The sequence below is a fragment of the Anser cygnoides genome, chromosome 1 (genome assembly GCF_040182565.1).
Source record: "Anser cygnoides isolate HZ-2024a breed goose chromosome 1, Taihu_goose_T2T_genome, whole genome shotgun sequence".
NCBI lineage: Eukaryota > Metazoa > Chordata > Aves > Anseriformes > Anatidae > Anser > Anser cygnoides.
The window spans coordinates 60443634-60469248 of NC_089873.1; the positions used below are offsets into that span (position 1 = coordinate 60443634).

General features: G+C 38.2%; 2 protein-coding genes and 1 long non-coding RNA gene across 4 annotated transcripts in view; 2 read left to right on the plus strand and 1 right to left on the minus strand.

Annotated features, from left to right (window-relative positions):
• WASHC3 (WASH complex subunit 3) overlaps window positions 1–13471 on the plus strand; it is a 56548-nt gene extending 43077 nt beyond the window's left edge. Inside the window, exon 7 of the mRNA XM_048058199.2 lies at window positions 13228–13471. Within this exon, the coding sequence (XP_047914156.1) occupies window positions 13228–13264 (37 nt within the window). The 3' untranslated portion in view covers window positions 13265–13471. The remainder of the gene's footprint in view (window positions 1–13227) is intronic.
• DRAM1 (DNA damage regulated autophagy modulator 1) lies at window positions 1691–23201 on the minus strand. 2 transcript variants are annotated; one of them, XM_013173161.3, is made up of 7 exons: window positions 22683–23199; window positions 13456–13523; window positions 12084–12226; window positions 8556–8733; window positions 7428–7486; window positions 5365–5457; window positions 1691–3185 (listed from the first exon to the last, which is right to left on the minus strand). In XM_013173161.3, exons 1-7 carry the CDS (start codon window positions 22838–22840, stop codon window positions 3141–3143), a joined length of 744 nt encoding a protein of 247 aa, XP_013028615.3. In that variant the 5' UTR covers window positions 22841–23199; the 3' UTR covers window positions 1691–3140. The 2 variants fall into 2 exon arrangements, with proteins under 2 accessions (XP_013028615.3, XP_047914107.2); XM_048058150.2 differs by lacking the exon at window positions 5365–5457 and having other exon boundaries at window positions 22683–23201.
• On the plus strand, window positions 23175–24998 carry LOC125182130 (uncharacterized). Its single transcript, XR_010831768.1, has 2 exons — window positions 23175–23315; window positions 23445–24998. It is a non-coding gene; the product is annotated as an uncharacterized lncRNA (long non-coding RNA).
• Window positions 24999–25615: the final 617 nt, after the last annotated feature.

Sequence of the window (25615 nt, forward strand, 5' to 3'; positions counted from 1 at the left end):
ATGGTATTACTTCCAGGTTTTTTTCTCATTGCAACCCAGGGTAGGAAATGGCTTGCATGGAGCAGTTTTTATTAACACATACTTGCCATACAGGAGTACCAGCTTATTTTGTTGCAGAGGTTCAATACACTGTGTAAGGTGTATGTCTGGGAACTGCTGTGACAAACGAGTTCCATCTGAGGGAAGCTGGTGGAAGCCTTAGCAAAAGTCTCTGAAAACTTTTTGACAGGAGATCACAAATCTCCTTGAAGAGCCTTGGCAGCTGTCCACCTGGAAATAATATGAGCTGTGTGAAATATATCTTTTCAGAGCTTCAAGGTAAAAGTTGAAAAAGATTCACTTTTAATTCAGAGTGTTAAGCAGGGAAGAGTTCTGGAAGAGAACTGAGGTTAAAAATTTAGATTAGACTTTAGGAAGAAATACTTCACTCAGAGGGTGGTGAGGCACTGGCACAGGCTGCCCAGAGAAGCTGTGGATGCCCCATCCCTGGAGGTGCTCAAGGCCAGGCTGGATGGGGCCTTGGGCAGCCTGGGCTGGTGGGAGGTGTCCCTGCCCATGGCGGGGGGGTAGAACTAGGTGATCTTTAAGGTCCCTTCCAACCCAAACCTTTCTATGACTAGCTGTATTAACCTGTAGATATCATTTGATTGTAACAATTTAAATACCATTATTTAACAAGAGTCATCCACAGCTGAAATGATACAACTTGATAGAAGGAAATTTTTTGAATTGCTTGCAACATGTCAGCTTACACCGGAACTGAAAAAATACTTAAGATCTCGAATGAAAAGATGCCAGGAGCCAGAGAACAATCAAAGAGTGTTCAATAGCTGTTCACTGCACAAATGAAAAGGTGACTATCCATTGTCTGCAACTGCATGTTCATGTATGTTGGCGGTTTTTGGCCTAATGAATTAAATGAGCAAATTCTTGGTGATGCATTCTTTTGGTCATGACTGTAACTCATATAATAATGTAGCATGACAAAGCTCAGGAAAATGGGAAGGATTTCTTTAAGCTACATTAGTTCTTTATAATTGAATTAACAGATTGATTTTAGCAAACAGGATTATTTTTATTTATCCACTTACTCTGAAAAAATGGTTTGTTTGTTTTATCTTTAGGATACTGTAAACACTGTAAAGTTGACAGGCTGGGTAAGACTATTTTGAGGAGGACGGGGTACTAAGAGATTGAGTGTGAACTCATTTCAGAAGCCATGATTTGGGAATGATTTAATATTTTCTTCAGCGTTTGCTCCCTCAGTGCCATAAAAAACTTGTGAAACATTGTAGTGATTCTTGCTTGAATCAGAACAGGACAAATAATTGTTTTCTTGTGTGAGCGTACATGGATTCACTGTAAAAACACACTAAATATTAGTTAAGGCTGAACTTCAGGTTAACATGATTTCTTTTACCATGTAAAGAGTTTTGTAAGTTGATGAGCTGAAAACTGATATCATTTGAAATAACAACTTCAGGCTTCTTATACTTTATTTTTATTGTGTTGTATTGTATTGTTCTTCATTTCTTTATTCCTAGCTTTCTCAAACTAAAGTATTTCTTAGCATGGCCTTCAAAAATAACACGATGTCAGTTTTTATGGTTGGTATACATTTTCTTGTGAGCACTTCTGTAAGGAATGTGTGTTCCTTGCAGGACACAATCAGCAAGACTTAAGTCTTACATCTAGTCTACAACAGATTTTATTTTCAATATGATCATAACCATAAACTTCTGCAGGATTACGTGAATAATGCAGAAAGCAAATCTGCCAGTAGAAAACATTTTTACTATTTTTATTTGGAGAACACATAAAGAAAACATGGACTTTTTAAGTTGTGAAACAGCTGAATTTAGTACAGTTTAAAATACACATTAAAGGAAATACCAACAGCAGACTAGTCTCAAGACATCACTTTCCAAAAGAAACATTTCTTTTATCTCATGGAAAATTAGCAACTCACAATCATGCATGTTTCTGCATAAACTGTAATACACCATGGCAAATTTGATTTTCACAGAACTTGATTGATAGGCAAGTGGTTAATGCATTAAACGGAGGTAGTGAATCAGTCCATAAAAGACCATTTTGCCTCCAGGTACTTGTAACATATGACTTCTCAGTTACAGTTTCATTACAGAAGTGCATTTATAGCAGTAACTATGCTATACTTTAACCACAGAAGCTTATCCAGGCTTATTTTTTCTTTTTTTTTTTCTTTTTCTCTATATAATACATGTATAACTGAATACCTGAAAACTACTGGTGTCTCTTCTCGTTTTCCATTCACTCTCAGTGACTTTTTGGAGACCTCTTCATTCCATCATTGTGGGTTAAAACACAGACTTGAAAACTTCTGCTCTGTATTAACCAGATGGCAGTAAGACTTCTCTTTAGTAGATCCTGCATAAATATAAATTTTCTTTCTATTCCACAACAGTTCTAAGCTTCCCATGGTCAGCAATGCACAACAGGGAAAAAAGGGAGTAGACTTCTACAACATATATTGCAGTGACGATTTGAAAACATTTTTCAAGCAGTAGTTTAATCTTCTAGGATTCGTATTTGGATAGCATCCACAATCACAAACTCGTAGCATAGTATTCCAACCCACTAACTGCAAATCTCAAGTCTTGAAACAAAGATGCCCGCTTCTGCTCACATCTTCCTCCACAGTTCTTGCAACTTAAGAGCCAAAATTCAGTTTTAGTGTTGTCTAATGCTTTAGACATTCCAAACTATTTGCAGACTGTACGTTCTCAAGTTTAAAACTAATGTTACTTAGCAGACTATAACAAATGAATATATATATCTATATATGGCTATGTCCAAAAGGGAAGAGCTGAGAAGGTCCACATTTTTTAATGACCTTGAAGTGCTGCTATAGATTACCTCTATTGCAGTATTTTTAATATATGAAACAGTATTAAAACTACAAAATTTTGAAAAAAAAAAAAGAGCAGGAATATTGTTGCTAGTATTTAAAATGTTTTGGTAGATGCTGTTATAGTTGTTGCAGAATTAATGGCATGGTTTCTTTATAAAATTTAAAATCCTTGTCCCTCTGCAACATTTTCCATAAGTAAAAAGAAACCTAGAACATTCTTCAATATAAAATGTAATTTTCTTCTCTATCAGGAGTCTTCATGTATTTCTGTTGATATCCTTATTGAAACTCTCTAAAAGAAAAATAAAACAAGATCAGCCTAAGATAAATTAAGTTCTGAGATATACAAGGAGTACAAAGAGATGTAACAACAACAACAAAAAAATTCTAAGTGAAATACATACTGTGAGAAATTTTGAAAAATAAGAAAGGATTATTTTTCTTTTAAAATTAGGTGTTTGGTTTTCTGTGAGCACTGATTAAATGAAAAAGATGATAGAATCTAAAAAATCTTTGTCATAGTGAAAAACTGAGATAAGATTTCATGTTATTTTATAGCATGTAAATTAAAATGTATGCATTTCCTATGTAGTTTAGTTCTATTGTTTTCTCTTATTTATTACATTCATAGTATTTATATACAGTTTTACTTTTAATGTTGAACAGTTTGAGTTGTGTGATTTGAAGCAAACCTATTAACTAATTCAGTTATTCTAAGTACTATAGTATTGTCTGCCAATATGTATCTCCAAGACAAGAGTTTGGTGATAAAACAGATACCATCAGATATGTAGTCATCGAAGTGTGAAGGGCTGGCAGTAAATACAACAAAAGACAAATAGTAAATTCAATGATGCATTCAAGTCTGAAGGGTAGTTGAATATTTGTGTTAGTTTTGGAAGGCAATTATAGGCTTTTAAGATAATTCACTGTACAATTTTGAATTTATTTTTTATTTTTTCCTGCAGAATCTACCTTTCATTTTAATATTGGTCACCCCTTCAGTCATGGTCTGTCTACTCAGTATTATTAGTCAAAAGTAAATGCATGCAAAGATGTTAGATATCAGATAGAAAAATATGTGAACTCTGAGTCCTTAGTTGAAAACTGATTCCTGTATATGCTCATGAAAGTTATATACAGATCATACATGTATTAACTACTCCCATGCTGAGCCAGCATATGAGCGCTTGCTTCTAAGAAGAAGCAAGTATGCTAATTACAAAGTTTTATGTGATCTCATGTCAAGTTTCAGTTTTATGGCAGAGGACTTAAGGGGCTCTCACTGTTCTCCCTCTCTCCTGACCTCCATCAATGCTGGCTATGGTTTCCAGAAATTTATCACAGCACCAGTTGGCTCACATATGTGATCCAAATTAGTTCTACAGTTATGCAAATGCTTAGATCGATAGTTTTTGTCTTTCAGCGACTTGCGTGAGGCAATGGTATTTGTGAAAGACCTACATATTGGGTATGATATCCACTCTGATTACAAATGAGTTAATTCATCTTTGTAGTTATGGTACTAAGCAGCATTTCTCAGTCTTTGCTACTTTAAGCCTTCTCCTTGAGTCTTGCGAAGATGCAACCAGGTTTTGGGGAAAACAAATATCCTTAAGTCTGAGAAGGGTATAGAGGCCTTGATCTTCCTAACACACCCGGGAGATTTTGTCCTCATATCCTCATAAGGCACTTATGAGCAACGTTTTTTTGATTTTTTTACAAGTTCTTTTGCCGAAGTTAAGTCTCACACATTTATATTTTTAGCATTTTGTATCCCTACACTGAGCCAAAAACCCATGAAAATCTGCAGCCAGAACGTAGTAGGTAAACAAATATGTAAGGAGGGAAAGCTTAAGAAACTATGTTTAAGTCATATAAAAGTATTTTCTTTTTAACTAAGCTAACATTTTCTCTTCCTTAAAGTCAGATTTGATGCATCACCAGAAATCAAACTATCTGTAACACTGCTCCAGCTACCCAAAATAGAAGTTTTTCATGTTAATACTTTTCAAAAAGAATTTGATATTCTTCACATTGTGAGGGAACACATATGAAAATGTGTAATTTTTTGAAAGAAAGGACACAGCTTTAGTTGGAATACAATGCATTACCATATAAAATCCCTTGGGTAGAAAGAAATGCAGTTTTAGCTGCAGCATTTATTTTGGTACTATAACATTTTTAAGGGGCCTCTTTCTAGAGAGATGGTGTTAGATAAATAAAAGATACTCATTTATTGAATCATTTTCCAGACCAAACACCTATTAAACTGATTTGTAACACTGATTTTTATGTTTTAAAACATAGAGGAAAAAATATTCTTTAGGTAGACAGAAGTCAGTTCTTTGATAATTTTTTTTTTGTATACCTTTGGCATTTTTAGCTCAGATAAAGAATAATAATTTTCTATTGCATTTATTATTACAGAATTCATAGTTTTCAGTCTGCTAAAATATGCAGATACCAACCTGAAAATCTCTAATGAATGTTAAAAAAAAGAAGATAAAACCAAAGGCCACTGTCCATTCACAGATCGCACTCATGAAATGATAAGTATAGTCCTGATGGGATGAGACATAAAATAAATTTTCAGGAAAACAAACAAACAAACAAACAGAACAGATAAACAAAATAACAGTGTAATACTACAAAAATAGGCATAAGAGCTTAGGGCTCTGAGGCTCTGAAAAAGTTGATCCTTAAAAGACAACCTATGAGTTGAGAAAGGAATCCATACGCTTCAGATCATGAATGTTTTGGGGAGATGTGTGCCAAGCTTATATAATAGGATTCTGGTCTCTTGTTTAGAAGTTCCAACTCCACAATAATTTAACAGTAAAATTCAAACATGTAAAGACATTCAAATATATACAGCCTATATTACTAGAACGTCAAGGAAAAAATAAAAGCAATAACGAAACTAACAATCTTATAAGCAACATATACTCAGTAAAATTAAGTATGTTTTTTTCCTGAGAGGATTCATTGCATTTGTTTTACAAAATGAATAACTAACATTGTCACAAAATGCTATGCTGTTGTATTTCAAAGGGAAATGAAATATGATTTCTTAGGTAAAATCACTCATAGTTAGGTCAAGTCTTTATAAGGGTTTTTTTTTTTTTGAATGAGTAAACAGAGAACAGTTTCCTTCTATAAATTCAACAAACATACTGAGACTTATGACTTATCATCACAATACCATGTTATAAAAGTTAATACAGATTCAGTTTTAACAGACGGTAAATATATTTATCAAGGCTGTATACATCCCGTGAAGCAATGTCTTGTGCACCACTATGAAAAACAGTACAAGGAAACTGCAATTAGCACTAGATCAAAACATAGCTTGAATATAATCTTCACCTGAAAAATATTATGTTCTTATGTGAAGGATATCAAAGTGTCGATATTCTTAAACTTTTTACTCAGAGTCACTGAGTTCGGTAACACTATCCCTTACAATAAATTCTCACATTGTTTTTAAATGGATGGCCACCTTATATGACAGTTCCTGACAAGACTTTTGTTTTCAAGTAGACCACCATAGAAAGACCTATGTAACATGACACAAACAGAATGAAAAGTGTTTCTTTACATGCCATCAACAAATATGACAAGTTTTTCAGTAAAAATAATTTTTAATCCTTGTGTCTCAAGGAAAAAAAGCAAACAAACAAAAACCCCAAACAAACAAACAAACAAAAAAAAACGAGGTATATATTACTAAGATCGTCTAACTTGTGAAGAGTTATCTCACAGATGCCTTACCACTCTTTGGTTGAAGTACATTTACCAAGTTTGCTTTTATTAAACTCTTCAAGCAGACTAAATGCTCTGTGTTACTTAATTTGATTTTTGGAAACCTCCATGTGGCAAAGTTTGTACCAAAATAAAATTTGCCTTTTAAAAACCATCATTCTGAGAAGACTGAAATTAATTAAAATACTCGATACTCACTTTAGTATGCTTTAGCTTAAACCCCCAGTGTTTACCGCAGCAGTAAAAATTAATTAATAAGGAATGGTGGAAAAAGCTGAGAAAAACAGTGTAGTAAAAAAAACTCAGAAACTTCAGAATCAAATTGTTCCACCTTTGTTCCATGCGTGAAGTTCATCTTCAAGAATTATGACCACGAAAGGAAGTAGAACAACTCATTTCCAGAAAGTTTGTTTTTTTACACTTTGTTCTACTGGTAAGTTTCAAGTGCCTCGTTAAAATGAAAGTCTAACTCTTTTAAGATGTACCCATCCATGAATTTAACAAGCCACAGACAGTTTTCTAATGAAGAAATAACTGTAAACTAGTTTTCTGCAAATCAGTGACCTTCTGTTCTCAATAATGTACTATTTAAAGTCTCTGATGTGTTAGTAATGCTATACACTTCTAGTAAAGCATAACAGCAGACCCTAAATAATACAATACTGGATGTCTCTGATGTATTAGTAATACTATATACTTTTAGATAAGCATAACAGCATACCCCAAATAATAAAACACCGGGTAAGTTGGCTACCTAGTGGGATTTTACCTTTTCACCTGGAGTCCAATCAATTTTCGTCATCGAAATTTTTGAAGCAAATACAATCACTGGTGAAAAAAACAGTGTAAAGGAAACTACAGAAGTTTAATGAGTAATAATGAAAATGTCTGCTTTTAAAAGACGTCTCAATTTCCCCCTTCTCTAACACAAAAGATCCTGAACAATCAGAATATCGCATCAAAGTATTAAGAAGACAAGTAAATGAAATATGTTATTTAAAGGGAACTGATAGCAATCCAAACATATTTCTGAATAAAGGTTTCTGGGGGCTCTTCCAAGTACAGAGGGTAAGGGTAGACATCCCAAAGCTCAGATCACTTTCATGACCGAGGACAATGGCAGCAGAGCCCTGCATTGTTGGAAGGGGAATTAGGTTGGTTTCCATTGGTCCACAATAGGTCCTTTGATATATTTGTATAATTTTCTCTCAGGACTGCGGTCCTCTTTAAAAGCCTCTTCACAGCTACTGAAATCAAAAGCAGACTGTAGCTGAATGGCTTATATAACGATCTGTTGCAACCCTTTTTTGACACTGGCCGATCACCTGGAGTCCAATAAAATCACTGGGATGATCCTAATTTCAGCAAGATGTGGTAAAAGCCAGTGTGTTGAGTGTTTATCTAGGGGAGGCATCTAATGAAGCCAAGTACCAACAAACATGATCCAAAGCATCTACTTAGGCTTAAAAGGAAATCTTGTATATGTCAACTGTATTTTGTATTTCTGTGAATTAGGTTCACTTCAGAAGTGGTGCCCCCTTTTTGCAGGCCTTCTCCATACCCTTCCTAAAATGAAGGAAGTTGGGAAGTTGGTCTGGCTGACTTTCTGATGTTCCTTCCTTTCTGAATTATCATATAATACTACAAAGAACACCAGGGCATTAGATTTAAATATACTGCTGAAAGAAGAGTTACAGCTTTTTAGAATGACCCTGAAGCTCATCTTTATGTTATTAATACTGTTTTGACACGCTATATGCATTATAATGGCAGAAATATTAGAGGGTCCTAAGCAAAGACTGAAACCTCATTTCATCTTTTATCAGCAATGGTTTAACTTAAAAGGAAGATCAAGAAGCCATAAAGGGAAAACTGTGAGATGCACTGTAAAGGATACTGGGAATGAAAGCAATGCATGATATTACAGATATGGCCATCCTTATGTGACACACAAAGTAAGTGTTCCATTGTGGACAAGACTTGTAAGAGATTATAGATTGAAGTGTTATGTATACAACACCAGAGCCAAATGCCACCAAAGCTCCTATGTCATGGACGCTGGGAACAGACAGCTCCTGGAAAGAGATTCAACACAATGGTTAGCTGTTACTAATCGTACAGTGGTAGGAATCAGTGAGCCCTGAGAAGATGCTCAGCATGTAGAAGCAGCAGGAAACTGTCCCTTCTAACAGTCTACACAGGGAAGATGAAAGAAAAAGGAGAAAGAGTAGCTCAGAGAGGTAAATTAACCTTGGCCAAAGCCACCAGGTAAAAGCTAAAACACAGAAAAGCATAGAACAGTTTTAATGCTCTTCAACAGTCAGTCATTTTCACCTACTGTTTTCACAAGCAGGACCAGGCTTGTGTTTTTCTTAAGAGGTTCCTGTACTTCTTTTCCCTTTGCTCTGCCAAAGATTTTAATCCTTCTGTGTTGAAAGTTGAATCTGCATTTGTGTGGCCATACAATAACTAACTAGTGGTCATTTTTCATAGCAACTGATCTAAACTGTGACCACTGCAGCTCTGTCCGTGCCCTCCACTGGTCAGCCACAAGACTCAAGGAAATGAGTCAGCAGAAAATTAGTTATATATTTAAAGGGGAAATAAAAGTGTTACCTAAAATAAGTTCTTGATATGAAGGTCTTCCTCTGTCAGTCACTTGAATTATTCAGCCCTCCAACTCTTTCCCACATCACCAGTCACTTTTATTCAACTTCCACAACATGTGAAAGAGTGTTTAAAATTCCAGCATCACTACATGTGGCCTATATTTTTTAAAACCCTAACTACGGAAGATTCTCTCCTTTAAAACGCACACAGGTAAAATATCTGGTAACAAAATAGATGAAGATTCCCAAGAAATTGTATTCTAAATGTTTCAAAAAAATATGAATTCTAAGTTATGACACCCTGGAATCCAGTATCAGACAGATAAATTAGCTTTAAAGCTCTACTCTGTCACCAGAACATAGCAAAATATGTGCTATGATCTGACCTACTGCAGTTCTATTTTAATGATTCATGAAAACATGTCTATATTCTCTCATTATGTATTTTAATATCTTTTCTGTCAGGAAACCACTGATTTCTTTTTCTTTTAATGGTGATTATATTCACATGCTCTATTTTATTTTTTTTCCTGTGCTTTTCTTTCTCATCATTCCCCTCTATCTCTCTGTGATGTATTAAGTTCTCACAGATTTTTAAAGCATGTTTCTCACTAAGGTATTTCAGTGGCCTCTCATCTATACTTGCATTTTCTTTTCGTCTGTTCCATTTTTTGCCTTCCATGCAGAACTGACAGCATTTGGTACGGAAAGCATTAAGTAAGCTTAACTGCTGGCTTTTGCATTCAGCCCTGTATACAATAAAGGTAATTTTTCTAAAAGAGCTCTCACTCTTGCTCCTATCGAACTGCCAAAGCTTCCCTAAAAAAAACAAAAAACAAAACAACAAAAAAAAACACATTACACATAACACCTACAGAACCATGGGAAATCTTACTACCTCTGGTGTGGTAAGCCTCCAAAGCTTCCTAGTCAAAGATGGGGAAATCTCTCCTTAATCGTGTGTAATGTCTAACTGGCAAAAGCAAACCTGCTGAGACCTGGGTTTCTGCTTTGCCTTATTCATGAAGGCCTACGGGGCTTTTCCTTCTATATACAATTATCTTCTCAAAGCTGTCCCTCCACTGTCTTTTATTCCTACATTTCAAGCATTGTATTATTTAAACCAGAGAACAAACACCTCATTCATGATCATTACTTAATTTCTCAGAAACTCTTTTGCTTTTAGAGAACCCACTCCTAGAGTTTTCTACCACGCATATTCTCATTTTTGTAAAGTGTTCAGAGAGCAATACCACCAAAACCCCATACTGCCTATCATACTGCACCTTGAAGCAAAAGCTTGAAAAAATTTCCCTTACAACTAATTATGTTACTTAAAATATTAATCACAAGTAGTGTTAGATTAGCGTTAGTAAATGCAAACCTTAAATATTTCCAGTAATCTTTCACACTGGAGTCTTTTTAACAACCTAGATATTTTGCTAGGGGAGAGAGAAAATGAAGTGATGCCCAACAATGTCAGTCAGCTTTACTAAAGTACTCAGGTATGAAGCTAGCTCACCTGCTGGGGAAAAATAAGCATTAAGAAACAACCAAATTGTACACAGGAATATGAATTTCCTGCATGATGCACTGCTAGAGAGACTGGGCTGAATGTTAAAGAAAACTTCAAATTCCAACTTTTCTTTTATCTTCTGACCGGAAGCAACCATCTGACCTTGACCAAGTCTCACAGCCTATTCATGTCTCAGTTGTTGTGCTGGTAAGTTGGGTTAAGTGTACTGTTCACTATACAGTTAGAAGACCTAAGACTTGCAAGCCACCATTTCTAAATTCATGGGCAATTAAGCATGCTCAGATATTTGCTAGATTAAATCCTTAGCTAGATAGGATCCTTAATGTGTTCTGAACCTTTCCTACAAGCTGCACCTAACATGCAAAGTAAGATCAAAGCAAGAGAAGGAGAAATTAAGAGGCAAACAGGCAATGACAGCCAATAAAGATTAGGTAAGAAGTAATGCTATTACTCTCAGTGAACCTCTTTTGAAACTTTAGGATCAAGATCCCTACTTCCTTGACCCTCCCAAATTATTTTGTGTGCCGTATTTGTCTTTTCCTAATTGAATCTGAGTGTATTTTAGTCAAGCAACACTGTCCCCTGTCATCTGACTTCTTTTGTGCCACATATAAATCTAACCAGTAAGGGTACAGATATTTAAAAGTAGAATAGTATGCAATGCCTGTAGACTTTGCTATCCCACACACAATGCTTGGAGGTAAAACTAGAAACAGCAAGATACCAGTCTAAGATAGAAAGGTTTTTGTCTGAAAATACCACGCAAATGACCTGCAAAATTGTATTGGCTGCTGAAGCCCTGACAATGTTTATTTTCAATTTCTCTGTATATTGTCAGGTCACCATATGACAGAACAGTCTTTACCAAAATGTTCCCCAAAGTAGACCATTCTTCAAAAGAAATAATTCATCTCTTTCCACAGATTTCAAGGCAGTATCTCAAACTACCTGCCAAGTAAACTTCATTTGATTCTCAGATGAAGAATTTATGATATTAAACTGTTTTCTAGTACAGACATGTTACAAAATAAGCAAAACCCCTTACTGACATAGCTATACATACAAAAAATAAATTAAAAAAAATGATTAAAAATTTAATTTACAATGATAAACCAAATCTGTCATTTTAAAGCTATTGAAAATGTCAGAACTAAGAAAGACATTCTTACTCCATTTGCCCAGTATCCACACTGAGATAACGTTAACCATTCTGATCTATCTGATTTTTTAACTGCTAAAACAGTTTTAGTTTTATTCATGATGTGATTTATAATCATACCTGAAAAGTTGCAACTATGCCCATTCCAGTACAACCCATCAATCCAATGCATAACGAGAAGATGTTGCACGAAGACCTAATAAAGTGCGATGACTCATTTTGCTTCTTTATTATTAAATATCTGATATACATTGTAATTACACCTGAAAAAAAAAGTATTTTTTCAATGTTCACATATCACACTTCAATACCTTGCATTGTAACACATTTACATACAGAATAAAATTATAAGCATAATGCAATAAATAATACTGCCTTAATTTTGGATCTTCACATCTTAAACTCCACATTGCTGCAAATCAGTTCAAGAAAAAATTATTTTAAATACCATATTAAATACCAGGCACTGGCATTCCACATCGGGAACAGCTGTTACAGGCAGAAGTGGAAGAATTCAATCTGCTCTGATATACACTCTTGTACCAGAACTACATCTCTTTAATAATGGACATCCTGAAGAATTAATATATTTCTCCAGCATGTAAACAGAAAAAAATGTAACTAGCTTTGTATTCAGAAAACATTCAAAAAGCTTTTGGCCAATTCTGGCTATTCTTTAGTATAACAGAGGCCCCAAACCACTACTCATAGATTTTATTGCAGCCCACATGACCTCAATATGCAGTTCACTCCTGACAAAAACCTCTACTGAATTTTAAGATCGTAGTTCATCAGGATATAACAAGCAGTAAACTGGATTCCATGAAAAAAAAACAATACTGTAATTCAGATTGATAACACAAAACATGGTTTCATTCTATCTACAGCTGGAAGAATAAATCATGTAACTTTGTTCAGGTACTGAGATGCTACATGCAATGCAACCAGACAGTGTGACTGAAATAGATTCTTTGAAAAGGTAAAATATGGGATTTTAATTTGCATGAAGGCCTTCACAGCCTCTATATATACCTTTACAGAGTTTTTCATACTCCATCCCCTAGAAGCGAATAGGAAGTCCCAAACCTCCTCATTCAAGGTCAGCAAAAATTTAGTGGAGTAGGCATCTTCACAGAGGAAGCCAAGTGTTGCTTCAATACTGTTTTACCTTGCTGCAGCATTCTTTAACCAAATGTCTCTCTATATCAAAGATAAAGTTGGTGCACACTAATTATGCCATCTTTCTTCCTCTTTTTATTTCCAGTTACGTTGACTACTTTGCACTGATGAGATGCTCTTGAGAGACAGAAGAGCCTCCAAGGCTATGCTTCCCCAAGCACCTGGCCCTCTGGATATGAATTCCATCTAGCTCACATTACCACTGAAGTGTGGAGTACTTTTTCTGCAGAACATTGTGTGGACTCCAATACAGCAGACAATAATTGTTAGTTTACATTTCTTTTCTGTGTTAGGCCAAGTAATGTATACCTACCTAAAAGTGCTGAAATATTAATCATAAAGCCAAAGATACCACTCTCAGGAGGTTTAGTTCCAGTGTCACTAAAGCAAGAAGAGAAAGAAGAAATTAAAAGTTATTTGAGATCTGTGAAACACAAATGAGACACATACATGAAACCTCAAGAGAAATGTAACTTGTGTGAACTGCTGTTACGTAAGACATTTAAATGTATAAATTGGAATGTCACCTGCTGCATGCTGAAGCTATATTTGTAGTACTGAATCTTTGTTTTAGAAAGTAATAACAGTTTTAGAGCACAGTATTTGAATTGTATTCCTTCATTTTCTCTATGCAATATGCAAAGATGTGAGAGATTACAATACTGTGGTCATGAATTACATAAATGATAATATAAATGTTATTTTAGAAATGACATTTCTTTTATCCACTAAACTAACACTGTGAAATACATATCTAATGGCATTCAGTATCCTAAAATGTTAGAGAATTTACACTTACTTTCCTGATTTCATTGAAAAGACTTTACCCCAGGAGAGCAATTGTGTTCCAATGCCTAGGAACATCCCTAGACACCGTTTAATTTTCGAATGTGCGTACAACATAAGAGGACTTTCAGCCCAAGGTGTTATCTTTCACTGAAGCAAATAGCCCTCATAGGGGATAATTAGGAGTTCACTGGGCCAGACAAATGGAGCATACGTAAATATATATAGGTGAAAAATGTCATATATAAAAGATGTATGTTATGTAGAAAATGGAATACCTTCATCACAGAATCCTTTTCCCTCTTTTTTCCCTACCTATTTGCAAACACCCACACAAACACCCATAGCAGAGAATGCTCTTGCCTAGCAGGAAGGGCATACTCCTGGGAGGATGTGGGTTCAAGTCTCCTCAAGCAGGATTCCTTTATGCTGAGAGAGAGTGAACTGTGGAAAGAAGAACACTGCAATACTGTCACCTCTTTGTGTTATTTTTTCTTTTCTATGGCACAGCCAGATGAGAATATCTGAGAACATCAGGCTCTGTTTGTCAAGCCAATGGAAAACGTAGCTCACGAAGTCTTATACAACTTGGATGTGAGCTGAGTTTTTAGTTACTCACCAGTACTAAGAGGCTGTGGGGTAACACACTCACCAGAACTAAGATGGTTGGGCATATAAACAGAGGCACCCAGGGAACTTTGCTGTCAGAAATGCAAACAGGTAAGGATTTTAGCCTGTGCCAAAGTTCAGTGGAAACTGAACAAAGACTCTGAGAATGAAACCTTATCTTAGTTATATGATGAGACAAGTAGGTACTAGCTAGAGATTTTTCACATGATTCAAGAAGATAAATCCTCTTCATTCCAACAGTGAGGCTGGATTAGATTTTAGTGCCAAACATCTGAATGTACCGCTGTGTGCAGACATGACAGGTGCTCATCCTGAATGCTGGCGCTTTAGTACCCAAAAGAGAAAGCTCTCTCTACATAAGCAAATGTTTTTAAAGATTTTGACGATTTTGTTAACTTCAAGCTAGAAAACTATAACCATATCAAAATATCTTTTTTTTTTTTTTTACAAAATCACTTTCTCTATCAATCCCCTTATATGTCACAGAAGCATTTGTGTAATCAGTTGCTAAGGTGATTTATCAAGAATGGGAGGAAGCTTAGAGTGCAGGAAGAATCCTTTTCTATGACAAACTGAAGTAAAATGAAAAAAATAAAATCTTGTATTTCTTTTTGATGTGACTGGTTCCAAATCCTCAGACGACAAAAACTTGGGGTGCCTAGGCTTTTATACAAGTTTTTACAACTTCTCAAACATTAAGAATCCCTACTGACATCTATTTTCCTGTTGCAATGCTTTCTGAAGTCTTGTAACAGCTTGTACTCTGTGTTAGTCATTTCTCTTTGATAGTAGAATTGATGAAAACAATAGGGTGACTCTCATTTTTTTTGTTTCACATTTCTGAAAATTGTCTTAATCCTCACTTCATTTAGCTGATTTTTTAACCTTGAACTTCACATCTTTTCCTCATCTTTCTGGAGTGTTTTCACAAATACCAATAAGGGCTTCATTTAAACAGTGGGCTACTTGTGACAATCTTGAAGGACTTTTGCAAATCAAGAGACTACTCTATGCTAAGTACAGGATTGTGATCACTTCAAAGCTTCTGAAGGGCTTTAGGTGAGAAGAGAATGGAATCAACACATGCAAAGAAAGCAGCCATTTGAAGTTCTTGGAACACTTCACATCATAAGAGCAATCCAAATAGCCTGAAATTGCATTGAACTCCAGTCATTTTTTAATTAAACCTGTTCTCAAGCTAAAGTTTTACAGGTGAATTTTGCCATTGTTAATTTTTAAACTCAATAACCTTTGACATTTACTTCCAAGTAATTTCATACCAAGAATATTATGTCATATCTGTGATGTATTTACAAAGTACTGTACAGGATTTTTAAGGACACAATCTTTCTAATGCCATATTTTCTACTAAAAATATCCCTAAGGATAAAGGAAGACTTAGATACATTCTTAGTTTACTTCTGGCCTACTGCTTTGGAGAAAAAAGAAAAAAAAAAAAAAGAAAAAAAGTATCATGTAGCAATTACTGTTTTTTAATGAAACAAAAAAGACACATACTGGACCTGGTGCTCCCCAGTGCAGACAAACTCATTACAGAGGTTAAAACTGGAGGCAGTCTCTAGGCTGCAGTGACCATGCCCTGGCTGAGTTTGTGATCTCAAGGAATATGGGCCTGGCAAAGAGCAAAGTCAGGGCCTTGTACTTCCAAAGAGCAAACTTCCAGTTGTTCAAAGACCTAGTGGACAAGATCCCCTGGAACACTGTCCTTAGGGACAAAGTTGCTGACAGAGCTGGCAACTCTTTAAAGATGTTTTTGTTAGAGAACAAGAACTCTTCATCCCCCTGCGTAAGAAAGCGAGCAGGGAGGGCAGAAAACCAGGAAGGCTGAGCAAAGATCTGATGGTCAAACTGACGTGCAAGAAGGAAATGCGCAGGCAGCAGAAGCGGGGACTTGTGGCCTGGGAAGAGTACAGGGATGCCGTCCCTATATGCAGGGATGCAATCAGGAAAGCCAAGGCACAGATGGAACTGAGCTTGGCAAGGAATAACAGATAGGGATTCTACAGGTACATTGGCCAGAAAAGAAAGGCCAAGGAGAGTGTGCTCCCTCTGATAAATGTGAAGCGAGAACTGGTAATGACAAATATTGAGAAGGCTGAGGTACTCAACAAGTTATTTGCTTCAGTCTTCACAGGCATTCAGTCTTCCCAGGTCTCTCCAGTCCCTGAACCTCTAGGCAGGGGCTGGGGGAGCAAAGTCTCTCCCACTGTAAGCGAAGAGCAGGCTCGAGACGACCACCTGATGAAACTGAACAGGTACAAGTCTGTGGGGCCAATGCCATGCATCTCAGGATCCTGAGGGAATCATAGAAATATAGAATATCCTAAGTTGGAAGGCACCCACAAGGATCATCAAGTCCAACTCTTGGGTCCCCAAAGGACCATCCAAAAAAAAAATAATAATAAATCAGATCATGTGTCTGAGAGCATTGTCCAAATGCTTCTTGAACTCCGGCAGGCTCGGTGCCGTGACCACTGCCCTGGGAAGCCTGTTCCAGTGCCTGACCACCCTTCCGATAATGACCCTATCCCTAACATCCAGCCTGACCCTCCCCTGTCCCAGCTCCATGCCGTTCCCTCGAGTCCTGTCGCTGTCCCCAGAGAGCAGAGCTCGGCGCCTGCCCCTCCGCTCCCCTCGTGAGGGAGCTGCAGGCCGCTGTAAGGCCTCCCCTCAGTCTCCTCTTCTGCAGTCTGAACAACATAAGTGACTTCAGCCGCTTCTCATGTCTTCCCCTCTAGACCCTTTACCGCGTTTGTTGCCCTCCTTTGGACAATAACAGTTTTATATCTTTCTTATACCGTGGTGCCCAGAACTGCACACAGTACTTGAGGTGAGGCCGCACCACCGCAGAGCAGAGCGGGACAATCCCTTCCCTCAACCAGCTAGCAATGCCATGCCTGATGCACCCCAGGGTACGGTTGGCTCTCCTGGTCACCATGGCACACTGCTGGCTCATGTGCAGCTTGCTATCAACCAAAACTCCCAGATCCCTTTCTGTGTGGCAGATCTCCAGCATCTTGCCCCCGCTCCAGCCTGTACGTATAGCCAGGGTTTCTCCTTCCCATGTGCAGAATCCAGCACTTGCTCTTATTAAACTTCATATTGTTGGTGATTGCCCAGCTCTCTTATTTGTCTAGATCTCTCTGAAAGGTCTCCTCACCCTTGACGAAGTCAACAGCTCCATCCAATTTGGTATCATCTGAAAACCTTCAAGTCCTTCATCCAAATCATTTATGCAAACATTGAAGAAGACTGGTTCTAACCCCGCTAGGGACAGGTTGACATCCTGAAGTAACCCTGGTTACAAGAACCCTCTGGGCCTGACCCATTAGCCAAAGGATGTTATTTCTGTTCCCAGTGACACTCTGCTTATTGTCACTGGTCCCCAGTATTGGGCTGCAGCTATTGTTTACAAGATTGTGTGTTTTATTTATTTATTTATTTATATTCAGCATGCACCTTCAGGACTTGATAATGTAAGCCTTTAGGTAGAGCTAATATATCTTAATATCTAGTATTATTGTAAAAAGTAGACAAGCTTTCGGATGTGCAAGCTGTTCTTTGAGTGAATCTACATTCCATTTGCTAGGGATAGCTAGGTAGTTCTTGCTTAACTAGCGCGCCTGATAACTGTTTAGCGTAAGAAAGCATCCTGATTTGAAAAGTGGTATGAGGAAAAAGCTGGTATGAGAAAAACACAGTGCTATGAACTGAACTATTAGAGAACTGAACTAAACTATTACTCTGAACTTGCTCTTCTGGGTGAAACTGGTGTCATCCTCCTGTATACAGTGCAAATATTTACTCTACCATCCTTCAGCTTGAAACCTGGCAGGCAACTCATAGTACAGGAAATCAGTTCTCTAAGATTTCAGGAGCCTTGGATGGTAGAAAGCCATTTTGATATACTGTTTCAATGGGATCGGTGTGTTCATAAAAAGATTTAGGTTCTGTTAAATTGCTTTAAATTGCTTTTCAGTAGAAGTGTGTTCAGGCAGAAATTGTTTTCCTGTTTCCAATATTATTTTTCTTGCATGATTGATGTCTTCATGTATCTTGTTTTGGCTCAGGGTCACTAACTGCACAACACCAGACACAGCAGACGTGGGATGGTAGAGTGACAGTGCTTCTGTTCCTCAGTAGGGAGGGCTGAGTTAGACGTCAGCAGACCATAACTTGGGGACATAGATGGTTTAGGGCAAATAGCAATGGAAAATGTGTTGGGAGTAGGCTATGGAAGGTAAACAGTGGTGGATTCCAGCAGGTAGAGGGATTACACCTTTATCCAGGGCACTCATAGCCCTGACCAGCCTCTCCTAGGACCTCCACTGGAACACCTCTGCCTATGGGCCAGGAGCTCCATTTAATCTCAGAGTTGGGCTTTTGGACCCTGCTTTAACTATGCTGTAAATGCATCTGCATTCAACCCCATCTCCAGCCCCGAACTGGCTGATGGAGTTGCCAAACCTCTCTCCATCTTATTTGAAAAGTCCTGGCAGTCAGGTGAAGTCCCTGGTGACTTGAAAAAGGGAAACATCACTCCCATTCTTAAAAAGAGTAGAAAGGAGGACCCAGGGAACTACAGACCAGTAAGCCTCACCTCTGCGCCTGGCAATATCATGGAATGGATCCTCCTGGAAGCAATGTTAAGGCACATGGAAGACACGGAGGTAATCTGAAACAGCCAGCAGGGCTTCACAAAGGGCAAATTGTGCCTGACCAATCTGGTGACCTTCTACGATGGAGTGACTGCATCAGTTGACAAGGGAAGACCAACCCATGGACTTCTGCAAGGCCTTTGACATGGTCCCACATGACATCCTGATCTCCAGATTGGACAGATATGGATTTGAAGGGTAGACCATTCAGTGGATAAGGAATTGGCTTGAAGGCCACACTCAGAGAGTGGTGGTCAATGGCTCTATGCCTAGATGGAGGCTGGTAACAAGTGATGTTTCTCAGGCATTCATCTTGGGACTGGTTTAATATCTTTATCAATGACATAGACTGTTGGATCAAGTGCACCCTCAGCAAGTTTGCAGATGACACCAAGCTGAGTGGTGCAGTTGATACTCCAGAAGGAAGGGATGCCATCCAAAGGGACCTGGACAAGCTTGAGAAGTGCGCCGATGCGAACCTAATGAGGTTCAGTAAGTCCAAGTGCAAGGTGCTGCACCTGGGTCAGGGCAATCCCAGATGTGAGTACAGACTGGGAGAAGAACTCACTGAGAGCAGCCCTGTAGGGAAGGACCTGGGGGTTCTGGTGGATGGAAAGCTTGACATGAGCCAGCAGTGCATGCTTTCTGTAATTCTATGATTCTACGATATGGAACAAATACTTATGCTCATTTATCTGCAATGATGCGTAGGTGAGCCCATCATGGACAAGATGAGGAACCCAGTATGAAAATTACATCATTTGTGTCACTATCACGTGGCAGAATTCTTCTAGGTCCAACAGTCTTCTGAAGAGTTGAAAGAGGATAAAGTAAAGCAGATGGAGAACAAATATTTTGGGGCCAAAAGACTCATCATCATCATCAAATTTTCTGCATAGACATCATAAACTATTTAACACCAAACTGAAGCCTTAAATTTTTAAGGTAGGAAGATTACGTTCTGACATCAGCACAGTTTCAATGGCAAATGTTGATGTGGTCTTTCTCTCACTGTAAAAACTGTCACATGGTAAACAAATATAATTAACAAGTTACCTCAAGGCATACAGAGGTTACTTGAATAATCTAAATAAGAATTAGACAAATGTTGAACTAAAATTTGTCTATATTGTTCTCCTTTGTCTAACAGGAATTTCCCCACACAAATTGTATTTCATTTCATTTAAGACATTGCACAACTGAAATCTTGCAACATTCTTCCTCTTTCTTTTTATCACTCTAAGTTTCACTAAATCACATTCTTAATCCCATGATTCATCTTCTTATGCTAAAGCAATAAAGTACAACATAAGAATACAAACTATGAATATTGGCCTGAGTACACCGGGGGAATCATCATATTATTTCCAAGTGCACCTTCTATGAAGATCATATGCTTAGATCATATGTCTTTAGAACTATTAATAATTGTTCACCAGCAGTCAATGTATATCCCTAGTAAAAATGTACTAGTAAAAGAATTTCAAATAAACAAGATTTCTTCTAAAAAAAAAACTTTTTACTAGCAAATGCTCTGTTTTTTTTTTGTTGTTGTTTGTTTTATTATTTTATTACTGACACAGTTTCATCCTTTTTTTTTTTTTTTTTTAGGGTATGTGGATATTTACAGTGATTCCTTAGTTAAAGGATAAGAATTATTGTTTTGTTTTGGTTTTTTTTTTCCATTTAGATATTACCTGCACGGAGCTTCTTATTGATTTAACTATGGCAGTGGTGACACCTTCATCAGAGCTTTACAGCTGTGACTTCTCTGTTTGGTCTACAACTTTTAAGAATCACCCTTACAAGCAACATATGTGTGCTGTCAAAAACTTGACTGTAAGTACAGGAATTTTTAAAGTAAGTCCTATTCATTCATGTTTCATTCAAGAACTTCGCATAAGCTGCAACAATAAGAAACACCATTTGTCAAATTTCTTACTACAAAACCTCAAAGTCCTTCAGAACACAAACCATGTACTGAATGTGGACACAGTTGCATCAAACAGTTTATTTTTCTTGGATAACAAGGGATAAATTGCACTGGTTAGAAGCACTTCTGTGTCAGTATGTAATCATGGAAGAGCAGAACTGTAACCACTATTGTTAAGGCAGTAGAATATTTTTGCACATACAAGAACAAGGCTTCCTAAGAGCCGAGTCCAGATACGGGCAGATAATCTTAACAAGTTTTGCTGACATAAGCATGAAGTACAGCTTTCTTTGGCTCAGTTTGAATGAAGCTCAACTATCTTGTGGGTTGCAATGTTATTTGCACCATCTCACTTGCTTATGATCATAGACCTGAAGCTTCAAGCAAATTTAAGAGTATGTACAACTCAAGTTATCAGTCTTAAAAAATTATGCATGTTCATAGGTTCTGTCAAGGAATTAGGTCTAGAATTATCTGAAACGTATTTGAAAAGCTTCTTTAGATCCTTTATATATCTGAAACCATTCTTGGATTTGTGTCTCACCTTTAATCTGTTAAAAGCTAAATGCTAGCAATTTCACTATTCAGATTTAAATGTTAACTAAAGCTATATAAACAATGATTTATTCAAATCTGTGCTTAAATGACTAAGGTTAGAATAGAATAGAATAGAATAGAATAGAATAGAATAGAATAGAACAGAACAGAATAGAACAGAACAGAACAGAACAGAACAGAACAGAACAGAACACTTTAGTCCTGTTGGAAGCATCCTACAAAGATCATAAAGTCCAACTGCCTGACCTCCTCAGGGCTAACCAAAAGTTAAAGCGTATTATTGAGGGCATTGGCCAAATGCCTCTTGGACACTGACAGGCATGGGACATCAACCACCTTGCTAGGAAGCCTGCTCCAGTGTTTGACCGCACTCATGGAAAAGAAAGTTTTCCTAATATCTAGTGTGACTCGGTATCAGGAAAATAGATGTTAGAAAAAAGCATGCCAGTCATCTCTTGGGTAGCCTTTTACACCCATTGTTGCTATGCCGAAATTGTAAAAATGCATGCCTGCGTGTCTCCTACAAAGCCTGTTGGAGGTCTTCAAGTCACACCATCATCTGCTGCACTTTGACCCAATTCTGGAGTTATGCAAACAAAACCCTACATGTACACTACTTATAACTGAGTGGTCAACTTACGTTCGTACGCCCATAGCATACCTTGGCTCCAGCCAAGAACTTCAGGCCCCGTGTGACAGACGTGTTGAGACCCCAGGTTCTCTGGGGGGTGTTGAGGCGTGCTGGGGGCTGGTGGGCAGCAGCACACAGAAGCCCCCCGCTCTCCCTCCCCACCTTCCCTTGGCTGCTCTCTGCAATCTGGGGTGCCGGTACGGCCGTGCCAGCGGTGCCCCCATACCCCGGGGGGCTCACCACCCCAACCTCGAGGGAGCCCCCCGGCACCTGCTGCCCCTCAGCCCACCGCCCCTTCCTGGTCCCCTGTCCCCACTTCTCACCTGATGTAGGGGACGAGGGGCTCGACGTGTCCCGCCAGCACGGCGATCACGTAGGAGATGATGAAGGCGGCCGAGGACCAGGTGACGAGCAAAGCGGGGACGAAAGCCACGCCGGGCATAAAGCACAGCATCGCCCGCGGCTGCCCTGCCCGGGGCATCGGGGCGGGAGCACCCCGGAGTCTCTCACACACACCCGCACACGGGGGCACACCGAGGGCTCACGGGGCACACGCACTCACCTCCGCCCGCTTCCCACCGTCCTGCCCCACGCGTGTTTTTCCCCCGCCAGGCAGCGGCGCGGCGCTGCCGCCTTTCCCCAGCGGCGCCGGGGATCCCCCGCCCCGTTTCCCGCCGCCTTCCCTTCGCTTTCGGTTCCCGCTGAGGCAGCGCCCTGGGGGCGACGGGAGCTCCGCCCTGACCGCGGCTAACGGCGGCCAACGGCGGCTAATGGCGACCAACGGCGACCAACGTTGGCCAACGGCGGTGGCGGCGGGGAGCGAGGGGCCCAGGCGGGCCCCTCGGCTGCCGGGAGGTGTCCGGGTTTTAACGGCCTCGGCTGGGGGTCCCTCCCCGTGTACAAAACCCGCCCGCCCTGGGCTTTCGAACACACCTCGGCTTGCGAATTTCCTGGGGGTTGGTTCTTCACACGCATTGGGGAAATAGTTTTAAGTCAAACTCACACCGCTCTGTGTTTTCGCTTTGGTTTAACCTGTCAAGTTTATTTCTGTTTGCTTTGACATTTCTTATTTGTCTGCATTTCAGACTAACATCCAAACGCACGGTCACCATTCCGAAATGAAGACAAAGCACGCATAATCTGTCTGTTTCATCTCCTTGAACATTTCCTGTGAGTTCTGCCTGCAGTAGACATTCCGTGTACTGAAAACATCGTGAGTTAGAAGCCGAGTACTCTCCAAGCCTTTGAAGATGCTAGGAACCACCAGAAATATAATAAAGGCACTTAGGACAGTGTGTAAAGACAGGAAAGTAATCACAAACTGTTCTAAGGCTGGTAGTGGAGGTGTGCTATATTCAACGCCTTTTGGCAGTAGCATGTTGCTCACATTCTTAATGTGTAACTCGAGTCTAATAATTTACTGATACTTCGTGATTACACTGGAGCACTTTCAAAAAAAAAAAAAAAAGCCCGTCGTTTCTGTGTTGGGTAATTCTTTAGTACTACACTGAAAGACAGACATTTTAGATATAGGGACTGCAAGGACCTGGAAAAATAATTTTAAAAGATCATATTTAAACTTTCCATAGATAATCTGGTTTAGTAATTTCAAGTGGCAGAAATTTCTGGCTGCAAGAAAGGGTCTATTTCTTTTTGAGCTAGTGATGCAAAAGTAATGGGTTGAAATTAATATTTAAGCTGCCTTAATATATACTGATTTTAAGCTTTGTGTTTGATTACCCCTCAATGACAGGTATCTTTGTTTTGTTCCTTGAAACAAACTATTCCATTCAGGCTCTGTATCCAGCCTCTTCAGTAAATAAACGGACTGCAGAAATGTGTTGACGTTAATTGTACTTATAGAATGATTTTTTTTTTCATCAATAGCATAGTATTCCATTTTGTTTCTTTATAGAAGAAGGATTAGATTCATTTTATTTTACCTCAACAACATTTAGGTGATAACATTGGAAAAATATCACGTTTCGCAAAATCGCATTATACTAACTATAGTTTTGTAAGTAGTAGATAACTCACTCTTGAGTGAGAGTTGAGTATTTAAATTTTTCACATGACTTTTTGCAGTGCCTGGACATTATTTGGGCTGAAAGAAAAAGACACGTCTTTGGCTCAAGCAGGTAGTAATTTGCTGTATGACGATCACTAGCAAAGGCACTTTGCTGCTATGTAAACATTTATTACAGGTCATGTGATGTTTCTTTATACATTTATTGTAGGAAGCAGTCAGAATCAGCACATAATCTGTAAATGATGATCTTTAAATTGTTTTTGTAAACAGCATTTTTACACTGTTCTTTAGAAGATTAGGAGCTGCTAGGAGTAATAGACACAGGTTACTCACAAACATGGGGGGGTCATTTTATTTACTCGGTTAAAGAACATCAGTGTGGTATTTCAGGGATTGTATTTTGATTTATTGTGCTTTGGACTAATTATATTGAAACACCATGAGCATAAAAAAATAAAATAACTGTGGTCTTCAGTGTTACTGCACTGGATTTAACAAAGTGATTGGACTACTTCTTATATGTTTAAAATTTTTGTATGATTTTTTGCTTTTTAGTGTAATATCATATTAGAATTATTAGAAAAATAAAGTTAATGTACGCAAATAGTAACATACATGTCTGTGAGTTGAAAACATATTAAGATAAAGGAAATAGTCACGGAAGAGATCTAAAATAGATTATGCCGATGGTATTTGTATCCCCACTTCTATTCTATTTCATTTGCAGTCCGGTCTCCATTGTTTTTATATTTATTGTATACAACTGTTTCCTTTATCACTTTACCTTCTAAGGAAAGTCAGGTTATGTCAATTAGCAGAGGTGCATAAATGGTTCTTCTGTGCAAAGTGTCATGTAAGAAGCTCATGGCTTTGTTATATCACTTAAATAGCACTCTTAGATACCTAGGGTTTTTAGATATTATTTCCTAGTAGAATCATTGTTGCCTTGGCATCTCCAATTTGAGACCAGTTATATACTGATTTTCAAACCAGCTGTCCCATCTCTTTACCATTCTGCTTCTTCTGCTGTCCATAACTGCATTTTGATCCTCCCAAACGTACTTGTTACTTGAATGAACTCCTGCTGCCTTGTGGGTGATACTCCATGGACTTTTTGACCTGTTGATGAAATTTTTGTTTATTTTTCATTAGAAGACATTCTCTTTCTTGGTGAAGACATGTATAGCTAAAAACAATCTGTGGGGAATTGAAGGGACTGAAGCAAGG